Genomic DNA, 26,767 nt, shown 5'->3' on the forward strand with positions numbered 1-26,767 from the left:
CAACAAGCTGAGTTCCCATCAGTTATTTACTTGAAAAATATCTGAAAGTTAATTTATGAAAAGTTACAAGGAGTGGGTAATCAACTGCTTCTAGAGGAAACATACTTTGTTCCTTTAACCCATAAAAGTAATTTTTATCAAAAAAGTAATTTTTATTAAACCTAACCTTCATTCTTTTTCTTTTTCTTTTTTTAACCAGATAATTTTTATTACTATTGAAATACCTAAGAATGTGACAAAGAGATATGAAAACAGACAAGTAACAGAAGAAAGACAATTTCATTAAATAATATACTTGAACAATTTTCTAATGGTTATTTCTTTATCTTCCTGGTAAGGTACTCTTTTTCCCAGTACCTCACTCTTTGTGTCCTGGTTGTGGAGTGAAAAGTGCATTGAAAACAGCAATTTCCAAAAGCTTTGGTGAGGATGTTAAGACAGAGAAAAAATATGCAAATATTCTGACTCTACCTCAATACTAATTTCAAATCAGCCTGATGTGTTAATGTAATTACTTTAATGGACAATTGTCTATACCTTTTAAATTTCAATCAACCTGCATCATTTTCATGGAATTACCCAAAACATTGTTGATTCAAATATTGTCTCTAGAAACAAACATAATCCTTTTTTGAGACTTAAAATTTAACTTACAGACTGTGTGTGACACCAGGTCAGAGCCATTAGCTGAACACCAATTGACCTTGACAGTTCTGACATTTTAAACAGGCAATTGGTAGTGATTCGCTCACCCGAGAAGAGCTCATTACTTATAGAGCTATCTCTTATAGAAACAAACAGCTCATTATTTATAGAGCTATGTCTTATAGAAACAACTTGATTCTGACCTGAGTAGTTTTCATCTGCACCTGAGCAGTGGAGAATTACAGATCCCTACTGAATTGAACAGTAATTTGTTCCTTTGTATTCCTTAAGTTTATAGTTTTCATTTTTTCCATACCCTGCAAGGTTTGTATCTCCTCCTGTGGGTGACATCCTATCTAGACTGTCTCAGTGAAAAGTACTGATGGTACATGCATTTCTCTCTTAAGTCTACATCATCCTAAATGCTATTCTGTGGAGTACAATTCTTCATAATATTTGAAAAGAGAGAGAGAGAGAGCTAGAACACCAGTGGTTGTTTTAGTAGGCATTTATCATGTGCCCATAATAAATTTTAAAATACCCTGCACACGCAAAACCATAAAACTCAGTTTGATTTACCAGGAGGTTTAATAAAACAAAAATTCCCTGAAATAATTTATAACTTTCTTTTATTAAAAGTGAAAATTCCACCATTAGTACAAAATGTGGGAAAAAAAACAAACATTTTTTGCAGTAAATATCCTCATGGCAATGTTCCTGAAACAGATTTTAGATTAAGTACAATGTCTCTCAATCAACAACATCTTACTTTACACCTAGCTTACTGGTATCTATCATTATCTAGATATGCTTCTCCTCGTATCTTCCAATGTTTAGGTGCAAAATAAACATATTCGTTCTAGAAGTTTAGCACATAAACACTGAGTTGGAAAAATTCTACTGTATATAAACATTTGAAACAAAATTTCAATTAATAATATGTGGCATTCTGCTTGTAATATTACTCAGTAAATGCACAGCACTTTTATACTTCATCTCCTCAAGATGAAAACAACACAGAAATTACAGCACAAATAAACATACTTTTCTTCCCAAAAAGGAAACTTAGTCTAGCAGATTAAAAGTCTTAACCAAATTCACAATGCTATTAGTGGCAGAGTCAGAATCAAAATCAATCTTAACAGGCTCTAAATTCAATGTTCTTTTTTGTATACAACCCTCCAAATTAAGAGGAAGCATGGTCTCATGCACACTGAGGTTTTAAGCAACTGTAATCACTAGAAGAATACTAACTGTGACACATCCTTTAACTCTCCACTCCAACCCCTCAGGTGCGCGCGCGCGCACACACACACACACACACTCCCTCTCTCTCTCACCCACACACACACCATTAAGAGAAGACTTAAGATTGACTATTTACTAAGTAGTAATTTATTTGGAAAGCCCAATGAACTCACTAAAATGTGGTAACAATATATCATAATAAAAGCAATGGAGTAGCATCAAACAGGGGGCAGTGTGGGGGGTAGGGGAGAGACAATGGGAGGTGGGGAGGGATAACATGGGGAGAAATGCCAGATATAGTATGCACCTAAACTAAAATAAATAAATTTAAAAAAAAAGAGGCATCTCAGGAACAAGAAAAAAAAAAAAAGCAATGGAGTAAAATGTGACAAGTAAATAGTAAAAAAAAAAAAAAAACTAAGCAGAAAAGTGATGAACTCTGATTAACAACTATGAATGAATCAACAAATTCAGCTTCAAATATATCTAAGAATTAATTAATCAAAAATCTCAAGGCACATTATCCCTGCCAGACGTCTAGTTCCCAATATCAATGGTAGCTCTCCTTATTGGAAAGCTAGGTCTCTGGGGCAAGGTTCTATGCTCAGTAATATTCAAAGGATATCTCCTTTTCCCCACAAGTTTAGGAACAAATATTTTATTTGATTCTTTGGTTTCTCTTCTTTGCCAATACAACAAATAATGATGACAAAAATATAACAGTAATAGCTAGCAAGGCAAGCTATAATTTTGAATTCAATAATATACTAACAAAAAGGAATTGACAGATTTTTAACTCACTAGAATTATCTGAATAAGGAACTCAGTTCTCCATGTGGTTTACATGAAGAACTGACAAAAAGTTTGTATGTATGTTTGTTGATGAAAATATATAAACTTCAAGAATGATAGAAAAATATATATATATATATTTAGAGAAAGAGTCTTGCTCTGTTGCCCAGGCTGGAGTGTAGTTGTCTGATCATATCTCACTGCAGCCTCTAAATCTTGGGCTCAAAACAATCCTTCTGCCTCAGCCTAGTGCATTTTATAGACAGAATCATCTTTCATTAATTATATGCTACTTTCTTATAATAATATTTTAATTTAATGTTTTTATAGAATTACAATGTAATATATATATTAAAATGTACACACTTCATAAAAGAGAGATTCTCATCTTTAAATTATATAATTTATCTCCATTGTGTAAAGTACTAAGATTTTATGAATACAGAATATTATAAAATGTTTTCCCTCAAATTGTTATTTCATCATAGAGCTAAAAATTACCTGTTGTAATCCTAAGATCAAGTTCTAAAATCAGGAACTCTTATAGGAAAAATTCTAATAAATAATTTTGTCTCTAGGTTGAACATACTCTATAGATTGCCGCTATTGCAGCTAGATTGTATGTTATAGAAGGTATAGTGATTTTGAGAAACATGTTGGAAATTTCATATTGTAGCTAGATCATGGAGGATTTTAGCTACAGGACAAAAAAGGAACTTCTTCAGTAAATGATGGGAAGTTTGAAGAAGAGTATGACATTATTAGAACATGACTATATGAAGGTGATTCTGATACCAATTGCTCAAATCTGCTGAAGAGGAGATAGCTTGGAGCCAGTGAAAACATTTAGGAAGTCATTTTAATAGGTACAGTGAAAGGCAATGCGGTTGTATGTTTTACTTCAATGCAAATAAAATAAAATAAGCAAAAATAAGAAAACTGGTGCCTGAATTACGATGGCAGCACTGGTAATGAAAATAGGTGAGCTACTTTGGAGTTAGAGTCAAGAGCTTGGGACGTTAATGGGTATGAGGACGAAGAGGAATATTGCTACAGCAGTTTATTACTATATTTTAGTATTAATACAGTGATATCAGGCACCTATTTAACCTACAGTTAAATTTCTATAAATGAAGTACTATTAAATAAACAAACACATAAATAAGCAGATCTTAACAAAAGTGAAACAATTAGGTGTCCCAAATTAACTTTCTTCATACAAATGAATGTATCTCGGTTTTATGTATGACTTGTGCTTTTAGATATTTACCTGTAAGCAATTCACATAATTTTTAAGATGTTAAAAACTGTAAGATCACTTCCTACGGTTAATTAAATGATGCTTTTTAATTCTATGTTAATTTCAGAAATTTATTTACTAGAAAGCAACTTCAATAATAATTGAAAGACAGAACAAGTTGCAGAAAACTAAGATTAAAAGAAATATCATTGGCCTGATTGTATAACCTTTATTACTTTACAGGAATCCATCATGTCAACTATTAGTGGTAAAGAAACTCTCATTAGGAGAACATAAAATCTCTTTAGTGAACATGAGCAGTAGATGGCCTGCTGTTTGAATACAGATAATTATTTACATAATATAACTTGCTTACATTATGATTAGAGAGAAGGAATATTTGAATATGTTTAATACTTCACCAGTTGAACCCAAATTTGTTAATACCTGTATACACATTGGGATACGTAAATTTGAATTATTTAAGTATGTTTATTTTTACTATTTAATTAAAATGATAATTTGTTATTTGAGCATAATTTTTCCATATTTCAATTGAATTTGCAGTTTTTACAAATGTGTTGTATCAATGCCTTTTAGCTTTATTTTATAAAATTCTAACATATGGCATAGCTTTAATGCTTTATTCATAACAATTGTGATCTCTGAATATCCTGGCCCTCTCCTTTGCTACCAAAATTAGCTAAATACGTTTTAAAAATAATTAGCTTCATTAGCTGGATGTTAAAAGCTACAAAAACATTTTAAAATTTGCCGTGCATAAGAGAAAAAAATTCCACTAAACTAATGAATCTTACAACTTATAATTGCTTACTGAGCTGACAACTTATCCAGGGGGAGAATAACTTTTTTGTATTCCAAGCACCCAGCACAGTGGCTGGTATCCTCAATACATACCTTAGTTCTTTTTGAATGACCCATAACTCAAGTAATTTTTAATCCGAAAGCAATATACATGATCAGCCAAAAAATTTCCACTATTCTGTCTGTGGGTTAGCTTTACCTCTAGAGGTTACCAAACAACCAATGAAGATATGAAAACTGTAAAGTGCCACAATTATCTTTAGGATATTTTGAGAAGGTTGACTTGAATCATTGACAATTTCTAAATAATTTGATTGGAAGATTTAAAAGTCCAGTTACATTGCTAAGTGAAATCATTTCAAAAACCTCTTGCACTTTCCAAATCATTTTGTATATTAATTACTTATGGTTTAAGATTGTTCACAGAACTGGAACAGATATTACTACCTAAAAATTCACTGTTCATAAATCGCTCTGTGATAAGTATAGCCACTTCCTTAAAATTACTGCTTTATAAAATTTAATTTCATTATTTTAATAGTGCTCTCTGTTTCTATTTTCTTGGTCAGTTAAAAAAGTATTGTACAGATATCCCTGCGGGCCCCTCGCGCGGCTGCGTTTGAATGGCCCTGAGTGGGACTCGGCCCAAGCCGAGGGACAGTCTGGGCTGCCAGGGGGATCGTCAGCGACAGGGCTGGGCTGAGACGCTGCGGTACCATGAGGCGCGGGTGCTTAAGAGATTATGGCATCGGAAACCCACAATGTTAAAAAACGGAACTTTCGTAATAAGATTGAGGATCATTTCATTGATCTTCCTAGAAAAAAGATCTGTAATTTCACTAATAAGAACATGAAGGAGGTTAAGAAATCTCCAAAACAGTTGGCTGCTTACATAAATAGAACAGTTGGACAAACTGTGAAAAGACCAGATAAACTGTGTAAAGTGATCTATTGCAGAAAGTTCCCTGGAAGTAGGGGCTGTGACATGGCAAATAAAGAAAATGAACTGGTTTGTGCAGGCCACCTGCCTGAAAAATTACACCATGATAGTCGAAGATGCTTAGTTAACTCCAGTGATTCTGGTTCTTCACAGACAGAAACCCTATCATTAAAACACAGTAGGTTTTTTCCTGAGGTTTCTCAGGACCATGAAACAATGGCCCAAGTTTTGTTCAGCAGGAATTTGAGATTGAATGTAGCTTTAACTTTCTGGAGAAAGAGAAGTATAAGTGGACTTGCAGATTATTTGTTGAGGATAGAAGACCTTGGCGTTGTAGTAGAGTGCCTTCCTGTGCCCACCAATAGTTTACAGGAAGAAAAACAATATATCTCACTTTGCTACTGTGTAGACTTGTTGGCTCTAGTAAAGTCACTACTTAAAAGCACATTTGAAGAATATGTCATAGTTGGTTTAAACTGGCTTCAAGCAGTCACTAAAAGGTTGTGGTCAGAACTATCATCCAAAAGAGAAATTATAAATGAAGGAAATACTCAGATTTTAAAACAACAATTAAATGGATTATGGGAACAGGAAAACCATCTTACTTTGGTTCCAGGATATACTGGTAATATAGTTAAGGATGTAGATGCTTATTTATTCCAGTTACATTGAGAGATTTCATCTACTAATGAGCATTTGGTCTTTCAAAACATCCCTGAACTACATAATTTAAAAATAAAAATTTAAAAATAAAAAAATAAAAAAATAAAAAGTCTGGTCTGAGAACTGTGAACTGTGGAAGAAATCAAAAGTATTTTTTCTTTTAAAAAGCCACATAATGAAACCACTAATGAAACCCCAACAATCTACTTCACATTGAAGTGGAAAATATCCAAAAGGAGCAGCTTCAACTTCATGGAGGTCAAAACGCACTATGAAGATTGTTCACCTTTGCTGCATTTGGGAGTTATATGGTTATTTGGTAACATTAAGAACTACTGGATTTTAATGCAATCCTGCATAAGAATATAATCTATACTATGTGAAAAAATAAGACAGGACTTATTACTAGGAACCACCAAGACCAATCATCATTAACTTTGTTAAGATTATACTTTATTTTAAGAAAAAAACACTTAAATGTGTGCAGCTGTTTTCTTACGTTGAAAAGATTGAAAGTTTAAAACATGGAAAAATCAACATTAATTTTTTTTTGTTCAGACTGAAAAAAAGTATTATAAGTATAGTGGTTAAATTCATAAAACTATGTAAAAGTTCTTTCTGATAATAATACTGATAATAATTTAACTTTATTTAGAATAATGACCCCCAGTTCCATGTTAAAATTAAATAATAATAATGGCAATAATTTCTTTTAACTTGTTAACTATCATAATTAAATATAGCACACTAAATGAAAATGACAGGGAAACTTAGAAAAAAATACTGAAAATAAATATATGAATGGGAAAAAATGACAGTAATAACATATGTTTTAAACGGAAATGTTGTATAGTATTACAATTTCAAAAATTAAAATACGTTTAAAAATCCATGATAAATCTGTTCATTTAATACAATTTTATCAATTTTGATTAAACAGTCTTACTAGGGAAACTCATATTTTACAGGTAATTAAGTATCCCAAACCATATTGCAAAACACATGAATCTATGCTCTGCATAGGTATTTCTACAAAAATATACCAAGTATACTCATGTTTTTCTAATAAAAACTACATGTTCACAGATATCATGACGTTTAGCATCCCACTCACAAAACATTAATTATCCAACCTACTATGCGATATGTGCTGTAGATATAGAAACATCTACAGCATATAACTGTAGATATATTTTGCCTAAACATCTACAGATTTAGACAAAATCATGGGACCACAGATGAATGTGACTAACACCATGCTTAATGCAAATGGAATGCTTCTCCTTTCCTTTTTCTCTTTTTGCGAATAATTATTTCATAGACTTAGTTTATTTGTGAAACGGCAGCCTTATCTTTTTGGTAGGGCTGAAGTTTCTGTTCATTAGTAATGTACTCCTCTTACCTCTTGCAGAGTTATCTGAAGAACTAAATCTCTCCTTAACATAGAGAACATAGAATGGTATATTTTATTTTTTGTTTCTTCACTTGAGACAGAAATAAAAGGGAAGACCCCCCAAAATTATTGGTACATGTAATGGATTATCCAGAGTCCACTTTACTTCCAGAGACAAGACTGATTAAAATGAGAATATTGAGAACTAAGTAGATCATTTTCATCCAATCCCTTTATGATAGAATTCTAAAATGCTCCTCAAAACCCCTAAGACACCCATTCTAGTCTCTGGGATTATGACGATGATGAGATGTCTGTGATTGTGTTACAATGAGTGGCAAAAGGAATCTTGCACATGAAATTAAGTCACTTACCAGTCGACTTCACATTCATCAAAAAGAAAATCTTCTGGGTAGGGCTACCCTATTTACAGGAGCCCTTTAAAGACAGTATTTCTTTTCTAGCTGGTAGAGAATAGGATGTCAGAGAGACTGGAAGTATGAGAATTCATGCAGAAGGTTTCTCCATTGTTGAGATGGGGTGGGGGGTTCATGAATCAAGGACATAAAGTGATCTTTAGAAATTAAGAGAATGGCCTCTTGCTGATGACCAGTAAGAAAATTGGGACCTTGGTTGAGTGTGATGGCTCATGCTGGTAATCCCAGCACTTTGGGAAGCTGAGGTGGGTGGATCACTTGAGGTCAGGAGTTCAAGACCAGCCTGGCCAACATGGAGAAACCCCATCTCTACTAAAAATACAAAAATTAGCCAGGTGAGGTGGCACCAGCTTGTAATCCCAGCTACTTGGGAGGCTGAGGGAGGAGGATCACTTGAACCCTGGAGGTGGAGGTTGTGGTGAGCTGAGATCGCGATGCTACACTCCAGCCTGAGCAAGAGAGCAAGATTCCATCAAAAAGAAAGAAAGAAGGAAAGAAAGAAAGAAAGAGAAAGAAGGAAAGAAACAGAAAGAAGAAAAAGAAAGAAGGAAAGAAGGAAAGAAAGAAGGAAACAAGAGAAAGAAAGAAAATAAAAAGAAAATGAGGACCTCAGGAACTAAATTTTACCTATAACCTGAATGAAATTGGAAGCATATTCTCTATAGACTCCAGATAAGAGTCAGCATGGCCAATATATTGAGTTTAGCCTGTGAAACCCTAAATAATGAACCCAGCCAAGCCTAGCTGGATTTCTGATCTACAGAACTGTGAGATAACAAATGAGTGGTTTTAGGCTTCTAAGTTAGTGGTAATTTATTACACAACTTCCAAAATTAATACAACATTCATTTTTTTTTTAGATAAAGAAACTGAGACCCAGGGAGGTCCACAAATAGAAAACGATGTGTCTCTCTTCAATAATCACATCCCAACTGGTATACAAGCATTATGTTCTTCTATTGGCAACTGTCTACGAATCCCACAAGGCAAAGATAATTAATATTTTAAATAGCCAAATATCCATAACAACTGTCAGGGAAATAATACCTGAATGACTGAGTTATCAAATGTACTAATGTGGAAATGATTGTAATGCAGACCCATATCTTAATTAATTGATACTACTTTCCTTTTAGGCATGGAAGTAATAAACTATGGGACTTCCCATATTACTAGGTCCAGAGTCTTTGGGTGCTCATAACAACTTTACTTCATATACATTCAATTAATTGTATAAAAACAACCTCTAGAGATAAGCTTAATTATTCTGACTTAGCTAGTTTCATTACTGGACATTGAATGAACATGCAAAATTTCCTAGGTGTTTGCAAATTTCTGAAATAAATATAAAATCAACTATCTTTGTATAGACCTAAATGAGCTTTAAAAATACATCATGTCAAATTATCAGAGTTTCTGAAATCCTATTAAGGAAGAGAGAAACTGCTTATGTGACTGTGGAACCTGTCATTTGCTAGAGTTAGAAAGTGTTTGTTCTCAACAGCTTGTCAGGCATTAAAAAATATCAAATTATAGGTAGCATGATGGTTAATATTAGGTGTCAACTTGATTGAATTGAGGGAAGCCTACATGGTTGGAAAAGCATTGTTTTTGGTTATGTCTATAAGGGTGTTTCCAGAGGAGACTGACGTTTAAGTCAGCGGACTGGGAGAGGAAGACCTACCCTCCATGTGGGTAGGCACCATTCAATTGGCTGCCAGCATGGCTAGAAGAAAGAAGGCAGAAGAGGGATAAACTTGCTTGCTGAGTCTTCTACCTTTCTTCTTCCCATGCTGGATGCTTGCTTCTGTTCCTCCTGCCCTTGGACATCAGACTACAGGTTCTTTGGCCTTTGGGCTCTGAGACTTGCAGCAGCAGCTTACCAGTGGCTCTAGGGCTCTAGGGCATAAAAGCTTCCTGCTGGCTTCCCTGGTTTGGAGGCTTCCAGACTGTGTTACTACCGGCTTCTCTCTTCCCCAGCTTGCAGATGGCCTATCGTGAGACTTCACCTTGTAAGCGTGTGAGCCAATTCTCCCTAAAAAATTCCCTTTTATATATACATATATTCTATTTGTTCTGCCCCTTTGGAGAACCCTGACTAACAAAGCTATATTAGGATCCTGCAGCTAAAAAACAATATAGAAAAATCTAAGTAAATATTCAGAATGTGCCCAAATACCAGATTCTTTGTTATTGTGTGTGTGTGTGTGTGTGTGTGTACATTTTATGTATGCTTACTGGCATTATCTATAGCAAAATAAGGATGAATTAAGTGATATCAATTGAAGAGGCAGGTTAGTGTCTTGAAAAAAATTATTGAAGTCAGTAACAGACAGTAGATTTGACTAGTCTCTCCTTCATCCAATTTCTGAGTTGGCTTGTTTTTACCTGGTTGGTAATGCTCCTTCCAATTTATGGATACAGTTTAGAGATGGGGCTAATAAGTTGTATTTGCTTACATATGATATTTTTCTTTTCAACTATAAGTCCTATTCCTGCTCTGTAATTTCATTTCTAATGATTATAATGTTATAATGATGATCAAAATTAAAAGAAGAATCACCTGTGATTTTTAATCAGTAGAGCTTGAGTTTGATCCATTTTGCTTTTGATTCTGTAGTCTTCTGGCACAAATTGTTTGCATTTATTCAAATTGTTGATGCCCTCAGTTCATCTTTAAGATATTTAATATTCATGTTCATGGACATGACACAGGGATTTGATTTTTGTAGCTAAGTCATTATTTCTGAGAGAAGTTTTTCTACTTTTATGTACATCTGTATTTTAGTGTTTGCTACACATCAATATGGTGGTATACTTTGCTCCATGTGTAATGATTGTATTAAAAGGAATACTGATATATAGCCTTCATTTTGTTAGGTCAAGCATGAGTATTTTCTCAGAGAAGATTAAAATTATTTTTTGAGTGAATTAATAAAAATAATTAATTTTCTACAGGTTTGCTTCAATATATGCAGGCCAGGAGCACAGTGAGACAGGAAGCTTCTCTATCATGGCATTTGAATGATCTTGAAAGTGAATGACTCTTAATTTTTGTACCTCAACCTTGTCTCAGACCTATAAGGTACATTGACTGATTTTTATATTATTTAATTTTGTGTCATTTTTTTTTGGTAAAGATGCTATGCTGAATAACAATTGCAGATGTACAAAATGGACGTTTCCATTTTTAGTATTTGCACAAAAAAGAACAAAAATGTGATACAACATACAAAATGTATTTGAAGAGACCAATGTATATGCTCACCAAGAAGTTTCTTTACAATGATGAGACAAATCGTAAAACATATTATACAATGGATACATAAAAAATAAAAAGCTATCAATTAAATCATACCACCAGAGAAAATCTTCCCTGAAAAGAAGGCAGGAGGGCAGAGAAGAAAGAAAGAAGACCATAAAATAACCAGATAACTAACAACAAAATGGCAGAAGTAAGTCTTTACTTATCAATAATACCGTTGAATGAAAATGGACTAAATTCTCCAATCAAAAGACAGAGTGGATGAATGGATTTTAAAAAAAGACCCCATGATATGTTGCCTACGAGAAACAATTTCACCTATAAAGACATATATAAACTGAATATAAAGTGATGTAAAAAGGATATTCTACATCAATGGAAAACAAAAAAGAGAAGTAATAGCTATGCTTATACCAGACAAAATAGATTTCCAGTCATAAATTATAAGAGACACAGAAGGTCACACTATATGATGACATAGGGCCCAAAAAAGCAGGAGGACATAACAATTGTCATTATATATACACCCAATGCTGCTACATCGAGATATATAAAGCAAATATTATGAGAGCTAAAGAGAGACATAGACTTAAAAACAATAATACCTGGAGAGCGCAACAATCCACTATAAGCATTGGACAGACTCCCAGACAGAAAATCAACAAAGAAACAGCAAACTTAATCTGTATAGAGACCAAGTAGATCTAATAAATATTTATAGAGCATTTCATCCAAAGGCTGCAGAATACACATTCTTTTCCTCAATAGATGGATTATTCTCAAGGACAGACCATATATTAGGTCACAAAAGAAGTCTTAAAACAGTCTAAAAATTGAAATAATATCAAGCATCTTCTCTGACTACAATGGAATAAACTAAAAAATCAATAACAAGAGTAATTTTGAAAACTGTACAAATATATGGAAATTAAACAATATGCCCTTGAATAGCCAGTGGGTCAATGAAGAAATTAAAGAAATGGGAAGATTTCTTGAAACAAATGATAATGGAAACATACCATACCAAAATCGATGGGATACAGCAAAAGCAGTGCTCAGAGAGAAATGTATAGCTACAACTGACTATATCAAAAAAGAAGAAAAAGAAAAACAAAATAATTAACCTAACAATGCATAATAAATAACTAGAAAATCATGAGAAAACCAAACCCAACATTAGTGGAAGATAGTAAATAATAAAAATCAGAGCAGAGATAAATGAAATTGAAATGAAGAAAACAATACAAAAGATCAATGAAATGAAAAGTTGTTTTAAAAAGATAAACAAAATTGGCAAAACTCAAGGCAGAATAAATAAGAAAAAAAGTGAGAAGATCCAAATAAATAAAATCAGAGACAAAAAGGGAGAGATGCAACTGATACCACAGAAATTCAAAGGATCATATTTGGCTACTATGAGCATATATATATATGCCAATAAATTGGAAAATGTAGAAGAAATCAATAAATTCCTAGACACATACAAGCAACTGAGATTGAACCATGAAGAAACCCAAAAAGTGAACAGATCAATAGCAGATAATGAGATTAAAGCCATAACAGAAAGCCTCTGAGCAAAGAAAAGCCCAGGACTCAATGGCTTCACTGCTGAATTCTACCAAACATTTAAAGAAGAATTAATTGCATTCCTTCCCAAACTATGTTAAAAAACAGAGGAGAATGGAATACTTCCATATTCATTCTATGAGGCCAGTATTAGCCTGATATGAAAACAAAACTAAGACATATAAAAAAAAATTAAAAAGCTGGGTGTACTGGCCATGCCCATAATCCCAGCACTTTGAGAGGCTGAGCAGCCAGATTACTTAAGGTCAGGAGTTCAAGAACAGCCTGGTGAAACCCCGTCATTACTAAAAATACAAAAATTAGCCTGGTCTGATGGTGTGCACCCGTAATATCAGTTACTAGGGAGCTTTGTTTTGTTCTTGTTTCTCTAGTTCCTTGAGGTGCAACCTTAGATTGTCTACTTGTGCTCTTTCAGACTTTTTGATGTAGGCATTTAATACTATGAACTTTCCTCTGAGTGCTGCTTTTTTTTGTATCACAGAGGTTTTGTTAAATCATGTCACCATTGTCGTTCAGCTCAAATAATTTTTAAATTTCCATCTTTATTTTATGGGTGACTCAAATATAATTCAAGAGCAGATTATTTAGTTTTCATATATTTGTATAATTTTGAGGATTCCTTTAGGAGTTGATTTCCAGTTTTATTCCACTGTGTTCCGAGAACATACTTGATATAATTTTTTCTCAAATGTATTAAGACTTGTTTTGTGACCTATCACATAGTCCATCTTGGAGGATATTCCATGTGCTAAAGAAAAAAAAAGTATAGTCTGCAGTTGTTGGGTGAATGTTCTGCAAATATCTGTTAAGTCTATTTGTTCTATAGCTTAAGTTCATTGTTTCTTTTTTGACTTTCTGCCTTGATGACCTGTCTCGTGCTGGCAGTGGAGTATCTAAGTCCTGCACTGTTATTGTGTAGCCATCTGTCTCATTTCTTAGTTCTAGTAGCAACTGTATTATACATTTGAAAGTTTCACCGGATGTGGTAGCTCATACCTGTAATCCCAGCACTCTGGGAGGCCGAGGCAGGTGGATCACCTGAGGTCAGGAGTTCAAGACCAGCCTGGCTAACCCCACCTCTACTAAAAAATACAAAAATTAGCCAGGTATGGTGGCGGGCACCTGTAATCTCAGCTACTCAGGAGGCTGAGGCAGGGAGAATTGTTTGAACCTGGGAGGCAGAAGTTGCAGTGAGCTGCAATCAGGCCACTGCACTCCAGCCTGGACAACACAGTGAGACTCCATCTCAGAAAAAAACAAAGGGAAAAAAAAGTTATTTTTGTTGTAATAATGTTTTCTTTTTCTATAAATATTTTAAAATAAAGAAATCCTTTCTATTTTTATCTGTCAAAAGGAGAATGTAAGGTTCTTTATACTCCCTGATATTTTGAAAAAAAGTATAATGATATTTCTTATATTATGAAACGTAATTCCAGTCATATGACGGTGGAAATAAGGATTGAGACAGGGGATTTCTAAGAGATTTTATCTCAATTTTGAAACTACCTAGGAAAAATGTGGGTTTGCTAGAGTAACTTATTTAAATATGTCTATTTTATTTCTCTAGCATTCAATTACTAAATATATATCATTGCTTTGAGTAATTTTTCTTTTAAAATTAACTCACTTTTCACAGTAAGTCAACAAACTCATTGCTTACAAATAAGTAAATGCTTCATATTTTGTGTACATTATATTTTATTGAGGAAAGAATGGCATGTTCCAATTTTATGCTATATTCTTAAACTATTTATGATTTACTAATAGTACCTGGGATTACTGCCACACTCCACCATGCCCAGCTAATTTTTGTATTTTTAATAGAGATGGGGTTTCACCATGTTGGCCAGTCTGGTCTCAAACTCCTGACCTGAGTTGATCCGCCTGCCTCAGACTCCCAAAGTGCTGGGATTACAGGTGTAAGCCACCACTCCTGGCCTTGACTTTTTAATAATACTCATTCTGAGTGGTGTGAGTTGGTATCTCATTGTGGTTTTGATTTGCATTTTTTAAATGATCAGTGATGTTGATATTTTTTTCAAATGATTGTTGGCCACATATTAGTCTTCTTTTGAGGTGTCTGTTCATATTCTTTGCTCACTTTTTTATGGTGTTGTTTGTTTTGTTCTTGGAAATCAGTTCCTTATAGAGGCTTATAGTTCATTTTTTTTTTTTTTTAAGAGATGGGGTTTCACTATGTTGGCTAGGCTGGTCTTGAACTCCTGACCTTAGGTGATCCATCCGCCTTGGCCTCCCAAAGTGGGCTTATAGTTCTTTATAGAGGCTGGATATTAGATATTTATTGGATGCACTGTTTCAAAATTTCCTTCCATTCTCTAGGCTACCTGTTTACTCAATTGTTTTGCTGTGCAGAAACAATTTAGTTTAAACAATTAGTTTAGTTGGAGCCCATTTGTCAGTTTTTGCTTTCATTGCAATTGTTTTTCTGATTTTCAACATGAAATGTTTGCCCATGCCTATGTCCTGAATGCTATTGCCTAGGTTATCTTCCAATAGCAAAAACATGGAATCAACACAAATGCCCATCAATGATAGACCAGATAAAGAAAATGTGGTACATGTACACCATGGAACACTATGCAGTCCTGAAAAAGAACAAGATCATGTTCTTTGCAGGAGCATGAATGGAGGCCATAATCCTTAGCAAACTAACACAGGAATAGAAAGACCAAATACTACATGTTCTCACTAATAAGAGGGAGCTAAATGATGAGAACACATGAACACATAAAGGTGAACAACACACAATGGGGTCTTTTAGAGGGCAGAGCATGGGAGGAGGGAGAGGACCAGACAAAAACAACTAATGGCTACTAGACTTAATACCTGGGTGATGAAATAATCTGTACAACAATCCCCCATGACACAAGTTTACCTATGTAACAAACTTGACTTGTACCCTGAACTTAAAGTTAAAAAAAGGAATTACATAACTGTGATTGTTTGAAAAACTGTTAAAGAAATTACTAAAATACATATGGCTGTCCTTGACATTGGCAATATATTAAAATTGATTTTCTAAAATATAAATAGAAAAGCATTGGTACTATTTAAGACCATGGCAATTTGAATATCTATATTTGTCTATTAAAATAAATTCATGTCAGTCTCTCTCTCTCTCTCTCTCTCTCTCTCTCTCTCTCTCTGTGTGTGTGTGTGTGTGTATGCATATATGTTTGCATCTTGAGGGTGTGGTGTGTATCATGTACATGCATGAGTGTACCAATGGTTGCTCTTTGGGGAAGTAACAGAAATTTAGAATCCACTCGGCAAATAAAAAATAACTACCATATACACCTATCTCTATCTTAAGATCAACTATTTACAAAAACACTAAAATCACTGTAATAACGGCTTATGTTTTAGAATTATAGTATAATAGTGTAAATAGTGTAGTAGTACACATAATTTTTATACTTTTACTAGTCATGTCATTTTCTTTTAAAAATAGCATTACAAACTATATATTGTCTGTATGGCATTAATTTGGCAGAGGTACCTAAAATTTATTCCTTGGTCACAAACAGTGTGTTCATTAGCACATAATTAGCCAAAATATCTTGCTAGAAAAAATTATTTTTGGTTTTCCTCAAGTGATTTATCCTTCTTTGACAAAAAGAGTAAAAGAATAATAAAAATTTGTTCCAAAGTGGTTTTGTGTTTGATATTTAAAAAGAAATTTCACAAACTTTTTTTTGTCACTACCTATGAATCAAACAAATACCAAGATTCTTCATTAATTTAATGAGTTCATATGACCATATTTAATTAATTAATTAATTTTTCTGAGTGCCTATGTGCTGAAAACCAAGCTAGTTACTAGGGATACAAAGCTAATAAAGGCTTTGTGTTTGCCTTTCAAATGCTCCGTCTAGTGAGTAGAAGGTTTTTAATGAGCAATATTTCACGTATGTGGATAAGCACTCAATTCATGGATGCAGGTATGTTTATGTTCAGTGATTATCATCCTTGTTTGCTCATATACATTACCTGTCAGGCTGATTAAAAAAAAACAAAGATAACTAGGCTTTAACTCAGACCTCTATTAGAATTTCTTAAGATACATTCTGACCTCCAAATGTAATTTTAATGTACAGCCTGTGTTGTTAATTTCTGGTCTAGATGTTGATCAAATAAAAGGTCACTTTTATCAAAGTGGTTAACATACTGTGCCACTGATAATTCAGCTTGTTTGCATTATTCTAATAGTGGGAGAAGGTGAAGTCTTCATTACTCTAAATGAAAACAAAATGGGAAAATGCTAAAGAATCCTCAGTGTATAATTGCTTATTAGATAGGTTGACTGCCCATATGCAGCATAGGAAACAATATTCAAGATGTTGAATTTTATTAACATAAGGTTAAAAGTTACTTATACATATCTGTAGTAAGTTGGCGTCATCTTCTACAGCAAATTGTAAGCTAAAAATATCTTCTCTATGACAATTTTGAATATATGGGTCAACTACATTAAAATTGTTTAGTCTTTATCTATGACCCCCAAATGTAAAGATCTTATATGTACATAGAAAACTATAAAGTCCATGATACTTCTACATGAGTTGACTGAAGCAGTAATTTTGAAGTATGTAAATGACAAATGATTAATCATATATATGAAGTCTAAGAACAAATGAATTATAAACCTGTTTAACTTACATAGAAATTATGCAGCAAAAGTCAATATAAGTTGGGCAGATTTCTTTTCTTCTGACTGGTACCCTGGTACAGTTAAACACTTAGAAAAAGGCACAATTTAGTTTATTTTTTAGAAACAAAAGTTTCAAATCTTGAGAAAATTAGTTGATGTATCATTTCATAGCTTAGTAAAAAAATGTGTAGAGCTAACACAGAGGGAAAAAATAACAGAAAGAAAAATGAAAATATCATGTGTATTGGAAAAAAACACTATTAATTATGCATTATTTTTCAATTAGACATAAAACATAGTTAAAAAATATAAATCTAAACTTGTAAACTGAATTTCTCTATAAAATTACTTTTATACAAAAAGTAATTATTATATTAAAAAGAAAAGTATTTAATAATGACATATTATCCATTAGAACATTGATAATGGTTGAGATGGTATAAAAATTTCTTTTAAAATTTAGTAGCTTTCAAATATTTTTCTTATTTATCTGTACAATAAATTTCTGGAAGTAGAATTACTGACTTTACTACACATCACAAAAGTTGACTGCTAAAAGCTGTTCTTCCGGCCTAGGGAATATAGTGAGAACTTGTCCCAACAAAAACTAAAATAATTAGCTGGGCATGGTTGTGCACACCTGTAGTCCAGGCTACTTGGGAGGCTGAGGCAGTAAAATAGCTTGAGCCCCAGAGGTTGAGGCTGCAGTGAGTCAAGATTACACCACTGCACTCCAGCCTGGGTGACAGAGTGAGACTCCATCTCAAAATAATAATAATAAAATAATAAACAAAAAAGTAAAAAATAAAAGCTGTTCCTCTTTATACTGCCAGAAGTTTTTCTTAGAGTTTCTTGGTGGAAGATCACTATAAACAATAAATATTAATAGCACTATATTTTTCTTTTTAATATTTATTCTTTTTCCCTGTACTATTGTTTTAAATGGAATGCCTAAAACAATTTTAAACAGATAGTGATCTTAGCTTATAATAGATTTGAATGGAATCGCCTCCAGTGTTTCTTTGTGAATTATACTGTTGGCTGTTGGATTCATGCACAAAGAGATTTATGTTCAAGAAGGTTCATTATATAATTGTTTATAATAGCATAAAAATAAAAAACATTCATTAATATTGGATCTCTAAATGTATTACAGAATATCTATATGATGCAATATTATATAGCTTTCAAACATCTAATTTGAGAAGAGTATTTCATAAAATAAAAAAGCATGGGCACACACATAGAAAAAAGATTGAAAGAGGCCAGACAAATATGCACTGAATTAACATTTATTATCATTGAGTTGGTAGGATTGTAGGTAATTTCTCTTTTTCTTCTCTATTTTATCTCTATTCATCTGTATTTTTCAAGCTTTCTACAATTAATTTATGCTATTTTATAGTCAGATGGGTATCAATTACCAACAATTAAATAACAAGTTATTTAAGTTATTCTTGAGAAACATAATATCCAAATTGAATTCTAGCTGAAGAAACTCTTTGCTTATTAATCAGTTAATCATAGTTGGATGCTTCCACCAAATGACAAAATGTAAATATGTAGTCGTACTGCTGCTTTAACCTCACACTATATTCCCAGCATATGTTCAACTGTGATAAATATCCATTTACTTATTTTATTAGGTTGGTGCAAAAGTAAATGTGGTTTTTGCCGTTACTTTTATGTTACGCAAATGGCAAAAAACACAATTACTTTTGCACCAACCTAATATAACAGCTTTATCATATGCTATTTCCTACATTTCAAAGTATTTAATCCCCACACCCATCTTCTCACCCTTTTGTCCCATAGTTAAAAGGAATTAGAGTTTTGCCATTTTCACATGTAAAACATCTTAACATTTGTTCTCCATCTCCTCAACTCCTACTTCTTTACACAACTTACACTCCTGATTACCTTAGTTCAAACTCCAATTGCTAATCTCTAGTAAACTGCCTTCAATTTTGGAGTTTGCACTAGAAATTATACTCTATTTGATCCCCATACTATCTCATTCGTCAGCCCCTATTTTCAGTTCCCAACTCTACTACCCTAATCCTGGCCCTTGTCCTTTATTTTGGTCTTAAGGCAATGTTCTTCTGGTTCTCCTAGCTGGTTTTCCTACTGTCAAACATGGCTTCCATTTTTCATTATAATTTTTAATTAATCATCTCAAAATATTTGTTATATTTTTTCCTACTGAAAGATTTTATACACACACACACACACACACACACACAAACACACGCACATACACACACATGTAGAGGAGCCTGAGCTGAGTCAGAACAACTCCGTGGAATTTAATCATATTATGTAAATAGAATAGCAAAGAGCAAGTCTCTGCTATAAAAAATATGAATGAATTTGCAGAAACTAAAACCAGCATGCTGTATAGTAGAAAACTGCAAGGAATTTGATATCTCTGAAGTGTAAACTATGACCCAGGGATGAATGAGACCTCAAGCTGAAAACTAAGCACAAGACTACACTATGGAGAGTTGTGTTTGGTATACTTAAATCTAGGGTATTTATACTGAAACTTATGAGGATGCAATGAAGGATTTTAAGCAGAGGAGTGGGATGATGAGATTTGCAAGTGAAATAGAATATTCATTGGCTGTCTGAAAGCTGATTTGAAGGAAACAAGATTAGAGATATGATGAATGCCAGCTAAGCAGCTATTGCAATTGTCCACATAAAATATGAAAAGAACTTAAAATAGGATACAGGAATAGAGATAGGAAGCAATAAATGCTATTGTTATGTTTAAGAGTATAGAATTTGGAGTGCAAACATTTGCATTTAAATAACAGCTTTAGTGAATACTATCTGGACATATAGCAAGACAATGAACCTTCCTAAGCTCAATTGTTCCCATAAGTGAAATGGGAAAAATAGTCCCTGTAATATGAAAATTAAATGAGTTAATATTTTTTAGATTCTTGGCACCATAACTTGCATGCAGTACCTTTTCAAAAATATTACATTCTATCATTTTCATTATTTTAAAAACATTTTAAATGTATAATCAGAAAAAAAGTTGTGAACAATTGGAATGAAGGGGACGGGGAGAGAAGGAAGCACAAGATGTTACTGAGATTTTTAACTTGAGTGGCTTGAATGAATGGTGACTCTATCAGTTGATGTAGGTAAGAAACAGATTTGGGAAAAGGAAGTTGAAGGGAATCAGTCCAATTTGGAGCAAATAGAGCTTGAGCTTCCATGGACCAGTGAAGGGGAGATGTTTATAGGGCAGCTTGATATATCAGTCAAAATCTCAGGTGAGAAGCCAGGACTATGTACAGAGATTAGAATTCATCAGGATATAGGTCATATATAAACCAACAGAGAGAGTATAAAATGATGAGACCAGGCTGAGGATGTAACTCTAATAAAAATTAACACTTACACAGTGGACATATGAAATTACCACACAGAAAAAGAAATGGAATTATCAGAAGGCCAAAAAAAAAATCAGAAGGGAATATCACCATGCAAGCCAAGAAAATAGAACTTCAAAAGGAGCGAATGAAAGAGGAAAAATGTCAAATGGATCACAAAGATGGAAATAAAAAATATCCATTGAGTTTAGCAAATAGGAGGCCGCTGCTAACTGCATGAGACATGTGAGTAGTGAATGGATGAGGATAGAGACTAGATTAAGATATTTTGAAGAGCAAATGGGAATTGAGGAAGTGTAGATGGTTGATGTAAAATTCCCATTTGAGAAGGACATATGAGAAACAGTACTACAAAAATAAATATAAAAATTTCTCTCATTGGTTATTTATTGCCTCCACAAAATTGTCAATAATATGGCCCTAATATCTCCCTAAATGTATCTCAACAGTAGCTAAGAACATTGCTCCAGAAATATGACATATGTTTTAGCTTATTTAATTCCTACCAACTGGGACTTTTCCTTTCTCTCCATTTTTTCAAATCCTGCATTAAGGACCAAATCATGTTCAATCTCCTCCATGAATCTTTCCCAATTTACGCTAGCCCTTTCTAGTTTCTAGTTTCTTTCTTCAAACTCTAAAATGGGAATTATTCCCATACCATCTTGTATTTTAGGTATTTATTTTCATGAATGTATGCCTGGTAAGCCTAAGTAGTATGTATTCTGAAACCAGTCAAATAAAAATTAAATTTTGTCTTTATGTTTTATCTTGGGATGCCTATTTTAGTTAGAGTTATCTCTGTAAGACATCCATCCACAATCATGGAATAAAGTGTTTATAATTTCAAAGATAATAGAGTGATAATAGAGTAAAATTGCTAATATTAAAATCACATATTAAGTCATATTCTTATGATTTTATTATAAAATTCCCCCTTAAAGTAATTTATAGGTAATTCAGAAAATGGAGTTATACTTACAAAATATCTCCCTATGCCTTTGGAGAAAGAATGGGAAAAAGGTAATTAATTATATATTTAATGCCATGCATAATGACTCAAATCTTATGAGTTGATAAACTACTACTGAGGTGGCATCTGAGGTCTAATGCCAGAGGCAGAAAGGCTGACAGGAAAGAACTGGGAACTGAGAGTTAGGCCAATCTTGGTAAAATTCCAGACAGACCACTTACCAACTGCCTGAGCTTAAGCAAATCACTGCAACTCTGGAACTCAGTCTCCTATTTTAGTTTGTGATGTGGGGATAACGCTAACATTACTTGCCTACCAGGTAGTTTGGCAGGTTAGTTGAGATAACTGCTGAAGGAGGGGCATAATGCTTATCAAGTGTCTGTTATGTCCCAGTCATATCATCTCATAGTTTATCTAATTTAATTCTCACAACGAACCTGGGAGTTTGACATTATTTTTGCCATTTTTATAGTTAAAGATCCCAAGGCTCAGAAATCGTAAATAGTTTTATGCAAGGTCCAACAGCTAAAGACCAAAAAGTCAGTATTATAACCCATGTTCCCTGATTCCGAAGCTCATTCACTTCCTGCGACCCCAGTGTTCCTGACACAGAGTAGACACACAAGAACAATTTTCTCCTTCTCTTTCTAATTTTGAGGAGAAGCACTAGAGTTACCATTTCTAAAATGGCCTTACTTGCCACCAAAAACTCTCGGTTTCCTTAATTAAGTGCCATACAAACCCATGGTTTTAAGGAATTTGATTTCTTGTGCTTATGAGCTATTCTAAGAAATACTTGGCATAAATTTAGTTCATGAATTAGAAATTGCATTTCAGAAACATGGGAGTCTTACAGTCACCCCCATATAATCATAAGTTTGACATTTTGGATACTTGCATGAAATTTTAGGATATTTGTAATCAAAGACCCATCATTTTCAGTGTCTTGTGAGGGAGGAAACCTGATTGTAGAGTAGGTTGAAAGTCTTGTTTAATTACATAGTGTTCCCCATCATCCTGAAGCAGCTGGACTGATAGAATGGTGAATGGCTTTGCAGGGCTGGGCCAAAGTTCTCCAGAAGGCAGCGTATGCTCTGAATCAGCGGCCAATATATGGTATTGCTTCCTACAGTAGCCAGGATTCACGGGTCCAGGAATCAAGTGGTGGAAGTGCAAGTGGCACCACTCACCATCACCCCTAATAACCCACTAGCAGAAGTTTTGCTTCCTGTTCCCAGGACAGTACATTCTGCTGGCCTAGCAGTCTTAATTCCAGAGGGAGGAATGCTGCCACCAGGAGATACAACAACAATTCCATTAAACCGGAAGTTAAGATTGCCACCTGGCCACTTTGGGCTCCTCCTACCTCTAAGACAACAGGCTAAGAAGGGAGTTACAGTGTTGGCTGGGTGATTGACGTAGACTATCAAGATGAAATCAATCTACTACTCCACAGTGGAGGTCAGGAAGAGTATGCATGGAATACAGGAGACCCCCTAGGGAAACTATTAGTGACCTGTACTGTGATTAAGGTCAATGAGAAATTAAAACACCCCAATCCAGGCAGGACTACAAATGGTCCAGACCCTGAAGGAATAAAGGTTTGGGTCACTCCACCAGGTAAAAACCACAACCTTTTGAGGTGCTTGCTGAAGGCAAAGAGAATACAGAATGGGTAGTAGAAGAAGGTAGTCATCAATACCAGCTATGACCATGTGACCAGTCACAGAAACAAGGACTATGATTGTCATGAGTATTTCTTCCTTATTTTGTTAATAACATGTTTGTGCCTGTATACACTTGTACTAAGAAAATACCTTCATTTTGTTTCCTTTCTTTTTTCTTTATCATGTGACATAAGATTTATTGATTTCATTTCAGCATTTAACTGTTGCCAACTTTAGATAATAACATTTGGGTTAGGGATTGGTGTCTTTCTGGTTATACAAAGGATAGTTTTATTATGTTAGTTGTAATTGTTAGAAGATTATATATGTGTATAATTTAAGGAGACATATATGGGTTCAAGTTGACAAGGGGTGGACTTATGATGGTTAATATGGAGTGTCAGCTTGATTAGATTGAAATATGCAAAGTATTGTTCCTGGGTGTGTCTGTGAGGGTGCTGGCAAAGGAGATTAACATTTCAGTCAGTTGATTGGGAAAGGCAGACCCACCCTCAATCTAGCTGGGCACAATCTAATCAGCTGCCAGCATGGCTAGAATAAGCGCAGGCAGAAGAACCTGGAAAGACTACATCGGCTGAGTCCTTCAGCCTGCATCTCTCTCCCATGCTGGATGCTTCCTGCCCTCGAACATCAGACTTTAAGTTCTTCAGCTTTTGGACTCTTGGACCTTCGACCACAGACTGAAGGCTGCACTGTTGGCTTCCCTACTTTTGAGATTTGGGGACTCAATCTGGCTTTCTTGCTCCTCAGCTTGCAGACAGCCTATTGTGGGATTTCACCTTGTGATTGTGCGAGTCAATACTCCTTAATAAATTCCTTGTCATATATACATCTATGCTATTAGTTATGTCCCTTTAGAGAACCCTAATAAACATGGTATTGGTAACAATGACCATTTATATAACATTCTCATTTTTCAAATGCTTTTTGAAAAGTCGTCCTGTTTGGAGTTCTGAACAACCCATCATCTTCATTTGACACATGAAGAAATTGAGTCTCAGAGAGAGAAGATGACTGATTTTCCAAGGTCACAGTAGATACATTAGATAGAAAACTAAACCTCAACAATTGTCTGGCTCCTAAAATGGCATTGTTATCGTTAGCTTCACTTTTTCTTAATTTTAATAGTCATCAATGTCATTTCATACGGTTGCTATAGTGTTGTCACATAGTAAACAGAATGTGTATTCAATGGTAAATATCCTGGACTGGAAGTCAGGAGCTTAACACTCATCACCCGATTCTATTAAAATCTAACTGAATAAACTTAGGCAAGTCATGCACACATTCTGGGTCTTATGTTCATCTGACATTTTATGATTCTACCACTTAGTCAATATCATCAATAATTTTCACTATCATTAGAAGACAAGGCCGGGCGCGGTGGCTCACGCCTATAATCTCAGCACTTTAGGAGGCCGAGGAGGGTAGATCATGAGGTCAAGAGATCAAGACCATCCTGGTCAACACGGTGAAACTCCGTCTCTACTAAAAATACAAAAATTAGCTGGACATGGTGGGGCACACCTGTAGTCCCAGCAACTTGGGAGGCTGAGGCAGGAGAATTGCTTGAACCCAGGAGGCGGAGGTTGTGGTGAGCCGAGATCGCGCCATTGCACTCCAGCCTGGGTAACAAGAGTGAAATTCCATCTCAAAAAAAAAAAGAAGTCAACATTTTACATCAGCTGTATTGAAAAGTACCTTCACCTACAACTGAAAAGGCTTTAAAGTTACATTACTGTCCAGAACTAGACTCGATATTTCTATTCAGACTCCCATAAAGAACACACATGGCAGGGTTTAAGAAGCAACATTCCTACCAGGCAAGTGAGCTCTAATTAAGCAGTTAATAAAGTAGGATCACCTAGACTGTTGATCTGAGATAGCTTTGGTACAGGAGAATGAAAAATAAATTGACGAAATTGGACTGGGGCAAATTATTGAGCTCTCTGAGAGCTCAATTTTTAAAATGATTACGATACCAGTGATATCTAGCTCATAACATTATAAGAAGATTAGATGAGTTCATCTATGTAGAAAAGGACTTATACTTACTGTTCCCTTGATGTTGTGACATGTACATTTTTACATATTATCTCATTTACTCCTCATGATCCTGTTGATTAGACATCTTGGTATCACTGGAAAGATGAAGATCCTGAGGTTCAAAGAGGATCAAGACCACATAGCTAAACCCTGCAAATCCAGATTTGGAAAAAAGGTCTATCTGACTTTAAAGCCCAGTGATGTCCCACCACACCTTGCTTCTCAGTATACCTAGCACTAGGCCTGGGACGTAGTAAGCACTCACAGAATTTTCCTGAATCAATCCTTCTCTCCTTTTCTCCTTTTTACAAATTCTAATTTCCAGAACTTAATGTAGCACAGGAATTTGATGTATGTTCCCTAAGTGGACGTAAGGAGTTAATGCAGCTTTCTAAATAAGTGATGAACTTTACCTCTTTGGAACAAAATGTATTTATATTATGGCATGGTATATATTTGACAATATTAAAAATTAATGTTGCAATTGTTACATATGAATTAAATAGTTAAATTAGGAAGCACAATCTAGAAACAAAATATATTTCCAATTTATATTATATAAGCAAAAGTTAGTCATTCTGACTAATTTGAAAATTCATATTGTAATTAAACTGATTATTTTCCTTATCTTTCATAGGTATCTGGTGGTCCATATTTGATATATATTTCTGGTCATTACCAATATGTCTAATCAGGTTAAGTAGGAATTCGTAGCTATATTTAATGCATCAAAATGTTCCTTTTCATTATAAATTGATGTTAAAATTACTTTACACTTAGATTTGGTGATGCATATATATTCCCTCCTCTATCGAACTCACCCTATGGCTTACGAAACTGCAGGACATTAGAATCATATTATGTTTTAAAGATTGCAAAGGCAGAATGGATAACAGAGCTGGGGCTTGCAACACACTATATGCAGGAAGTTCAAATAAAAATTTTT

General features: G+C 34.2%; 2 protein-coding genes across 3 annotated transcripts in view; one reads left to right on the forward strand and one right to left on the reverse strand.

Annotated features, from left to right (window-relative positions):
- Window positions 1-26,767, reverse strand: part of PCDH11X (protocadherin 11 X-linked) — an 826,171-nt gene that overhangs the window by 675,277 nt on the left and 124,127 nt on the right. The gene's annotated exons all lie outside the window — the stretch shown is intronic.
- Window positions 5,493-6,362, forward strand: LOC105725536 (KATNB1-like protein 1). The gene has a single exon (XM_064360334.1). The coding sequence runs from the start codon at window positions 5,493-5,495 to the stop codon at window positions 6,360-6,362; it is 870 nt and encodes a 289-aa protein (XP_064216404.1).

The sequence above is a fragment of the Aotus nancymaae genome, unplaced genomic scaffold, assembly GCF_030222135.1.
Source record: "Aotus nancymaae isolate 86718 unplaced genomic scaffold, 86718_ANA_hifiasm-v0.15.2.pri h1tg000004l, whole genome shotgun sequence".
Classification (NCBI taxonomy): Eukaryota; Metazoa; Chordata; class Mammalia; order Primates; family Aotidae; genus Aotus; species Aotus nancymaae.

Coding starts and splice junctions, on each gene's coding strand:
- LOC105725536 (XM_064360334.1), top strand. CDS start 5,493: ATGGCATCGGAAACCCACAATGTTAAAAAACGGAACTTTCGTAATAAG.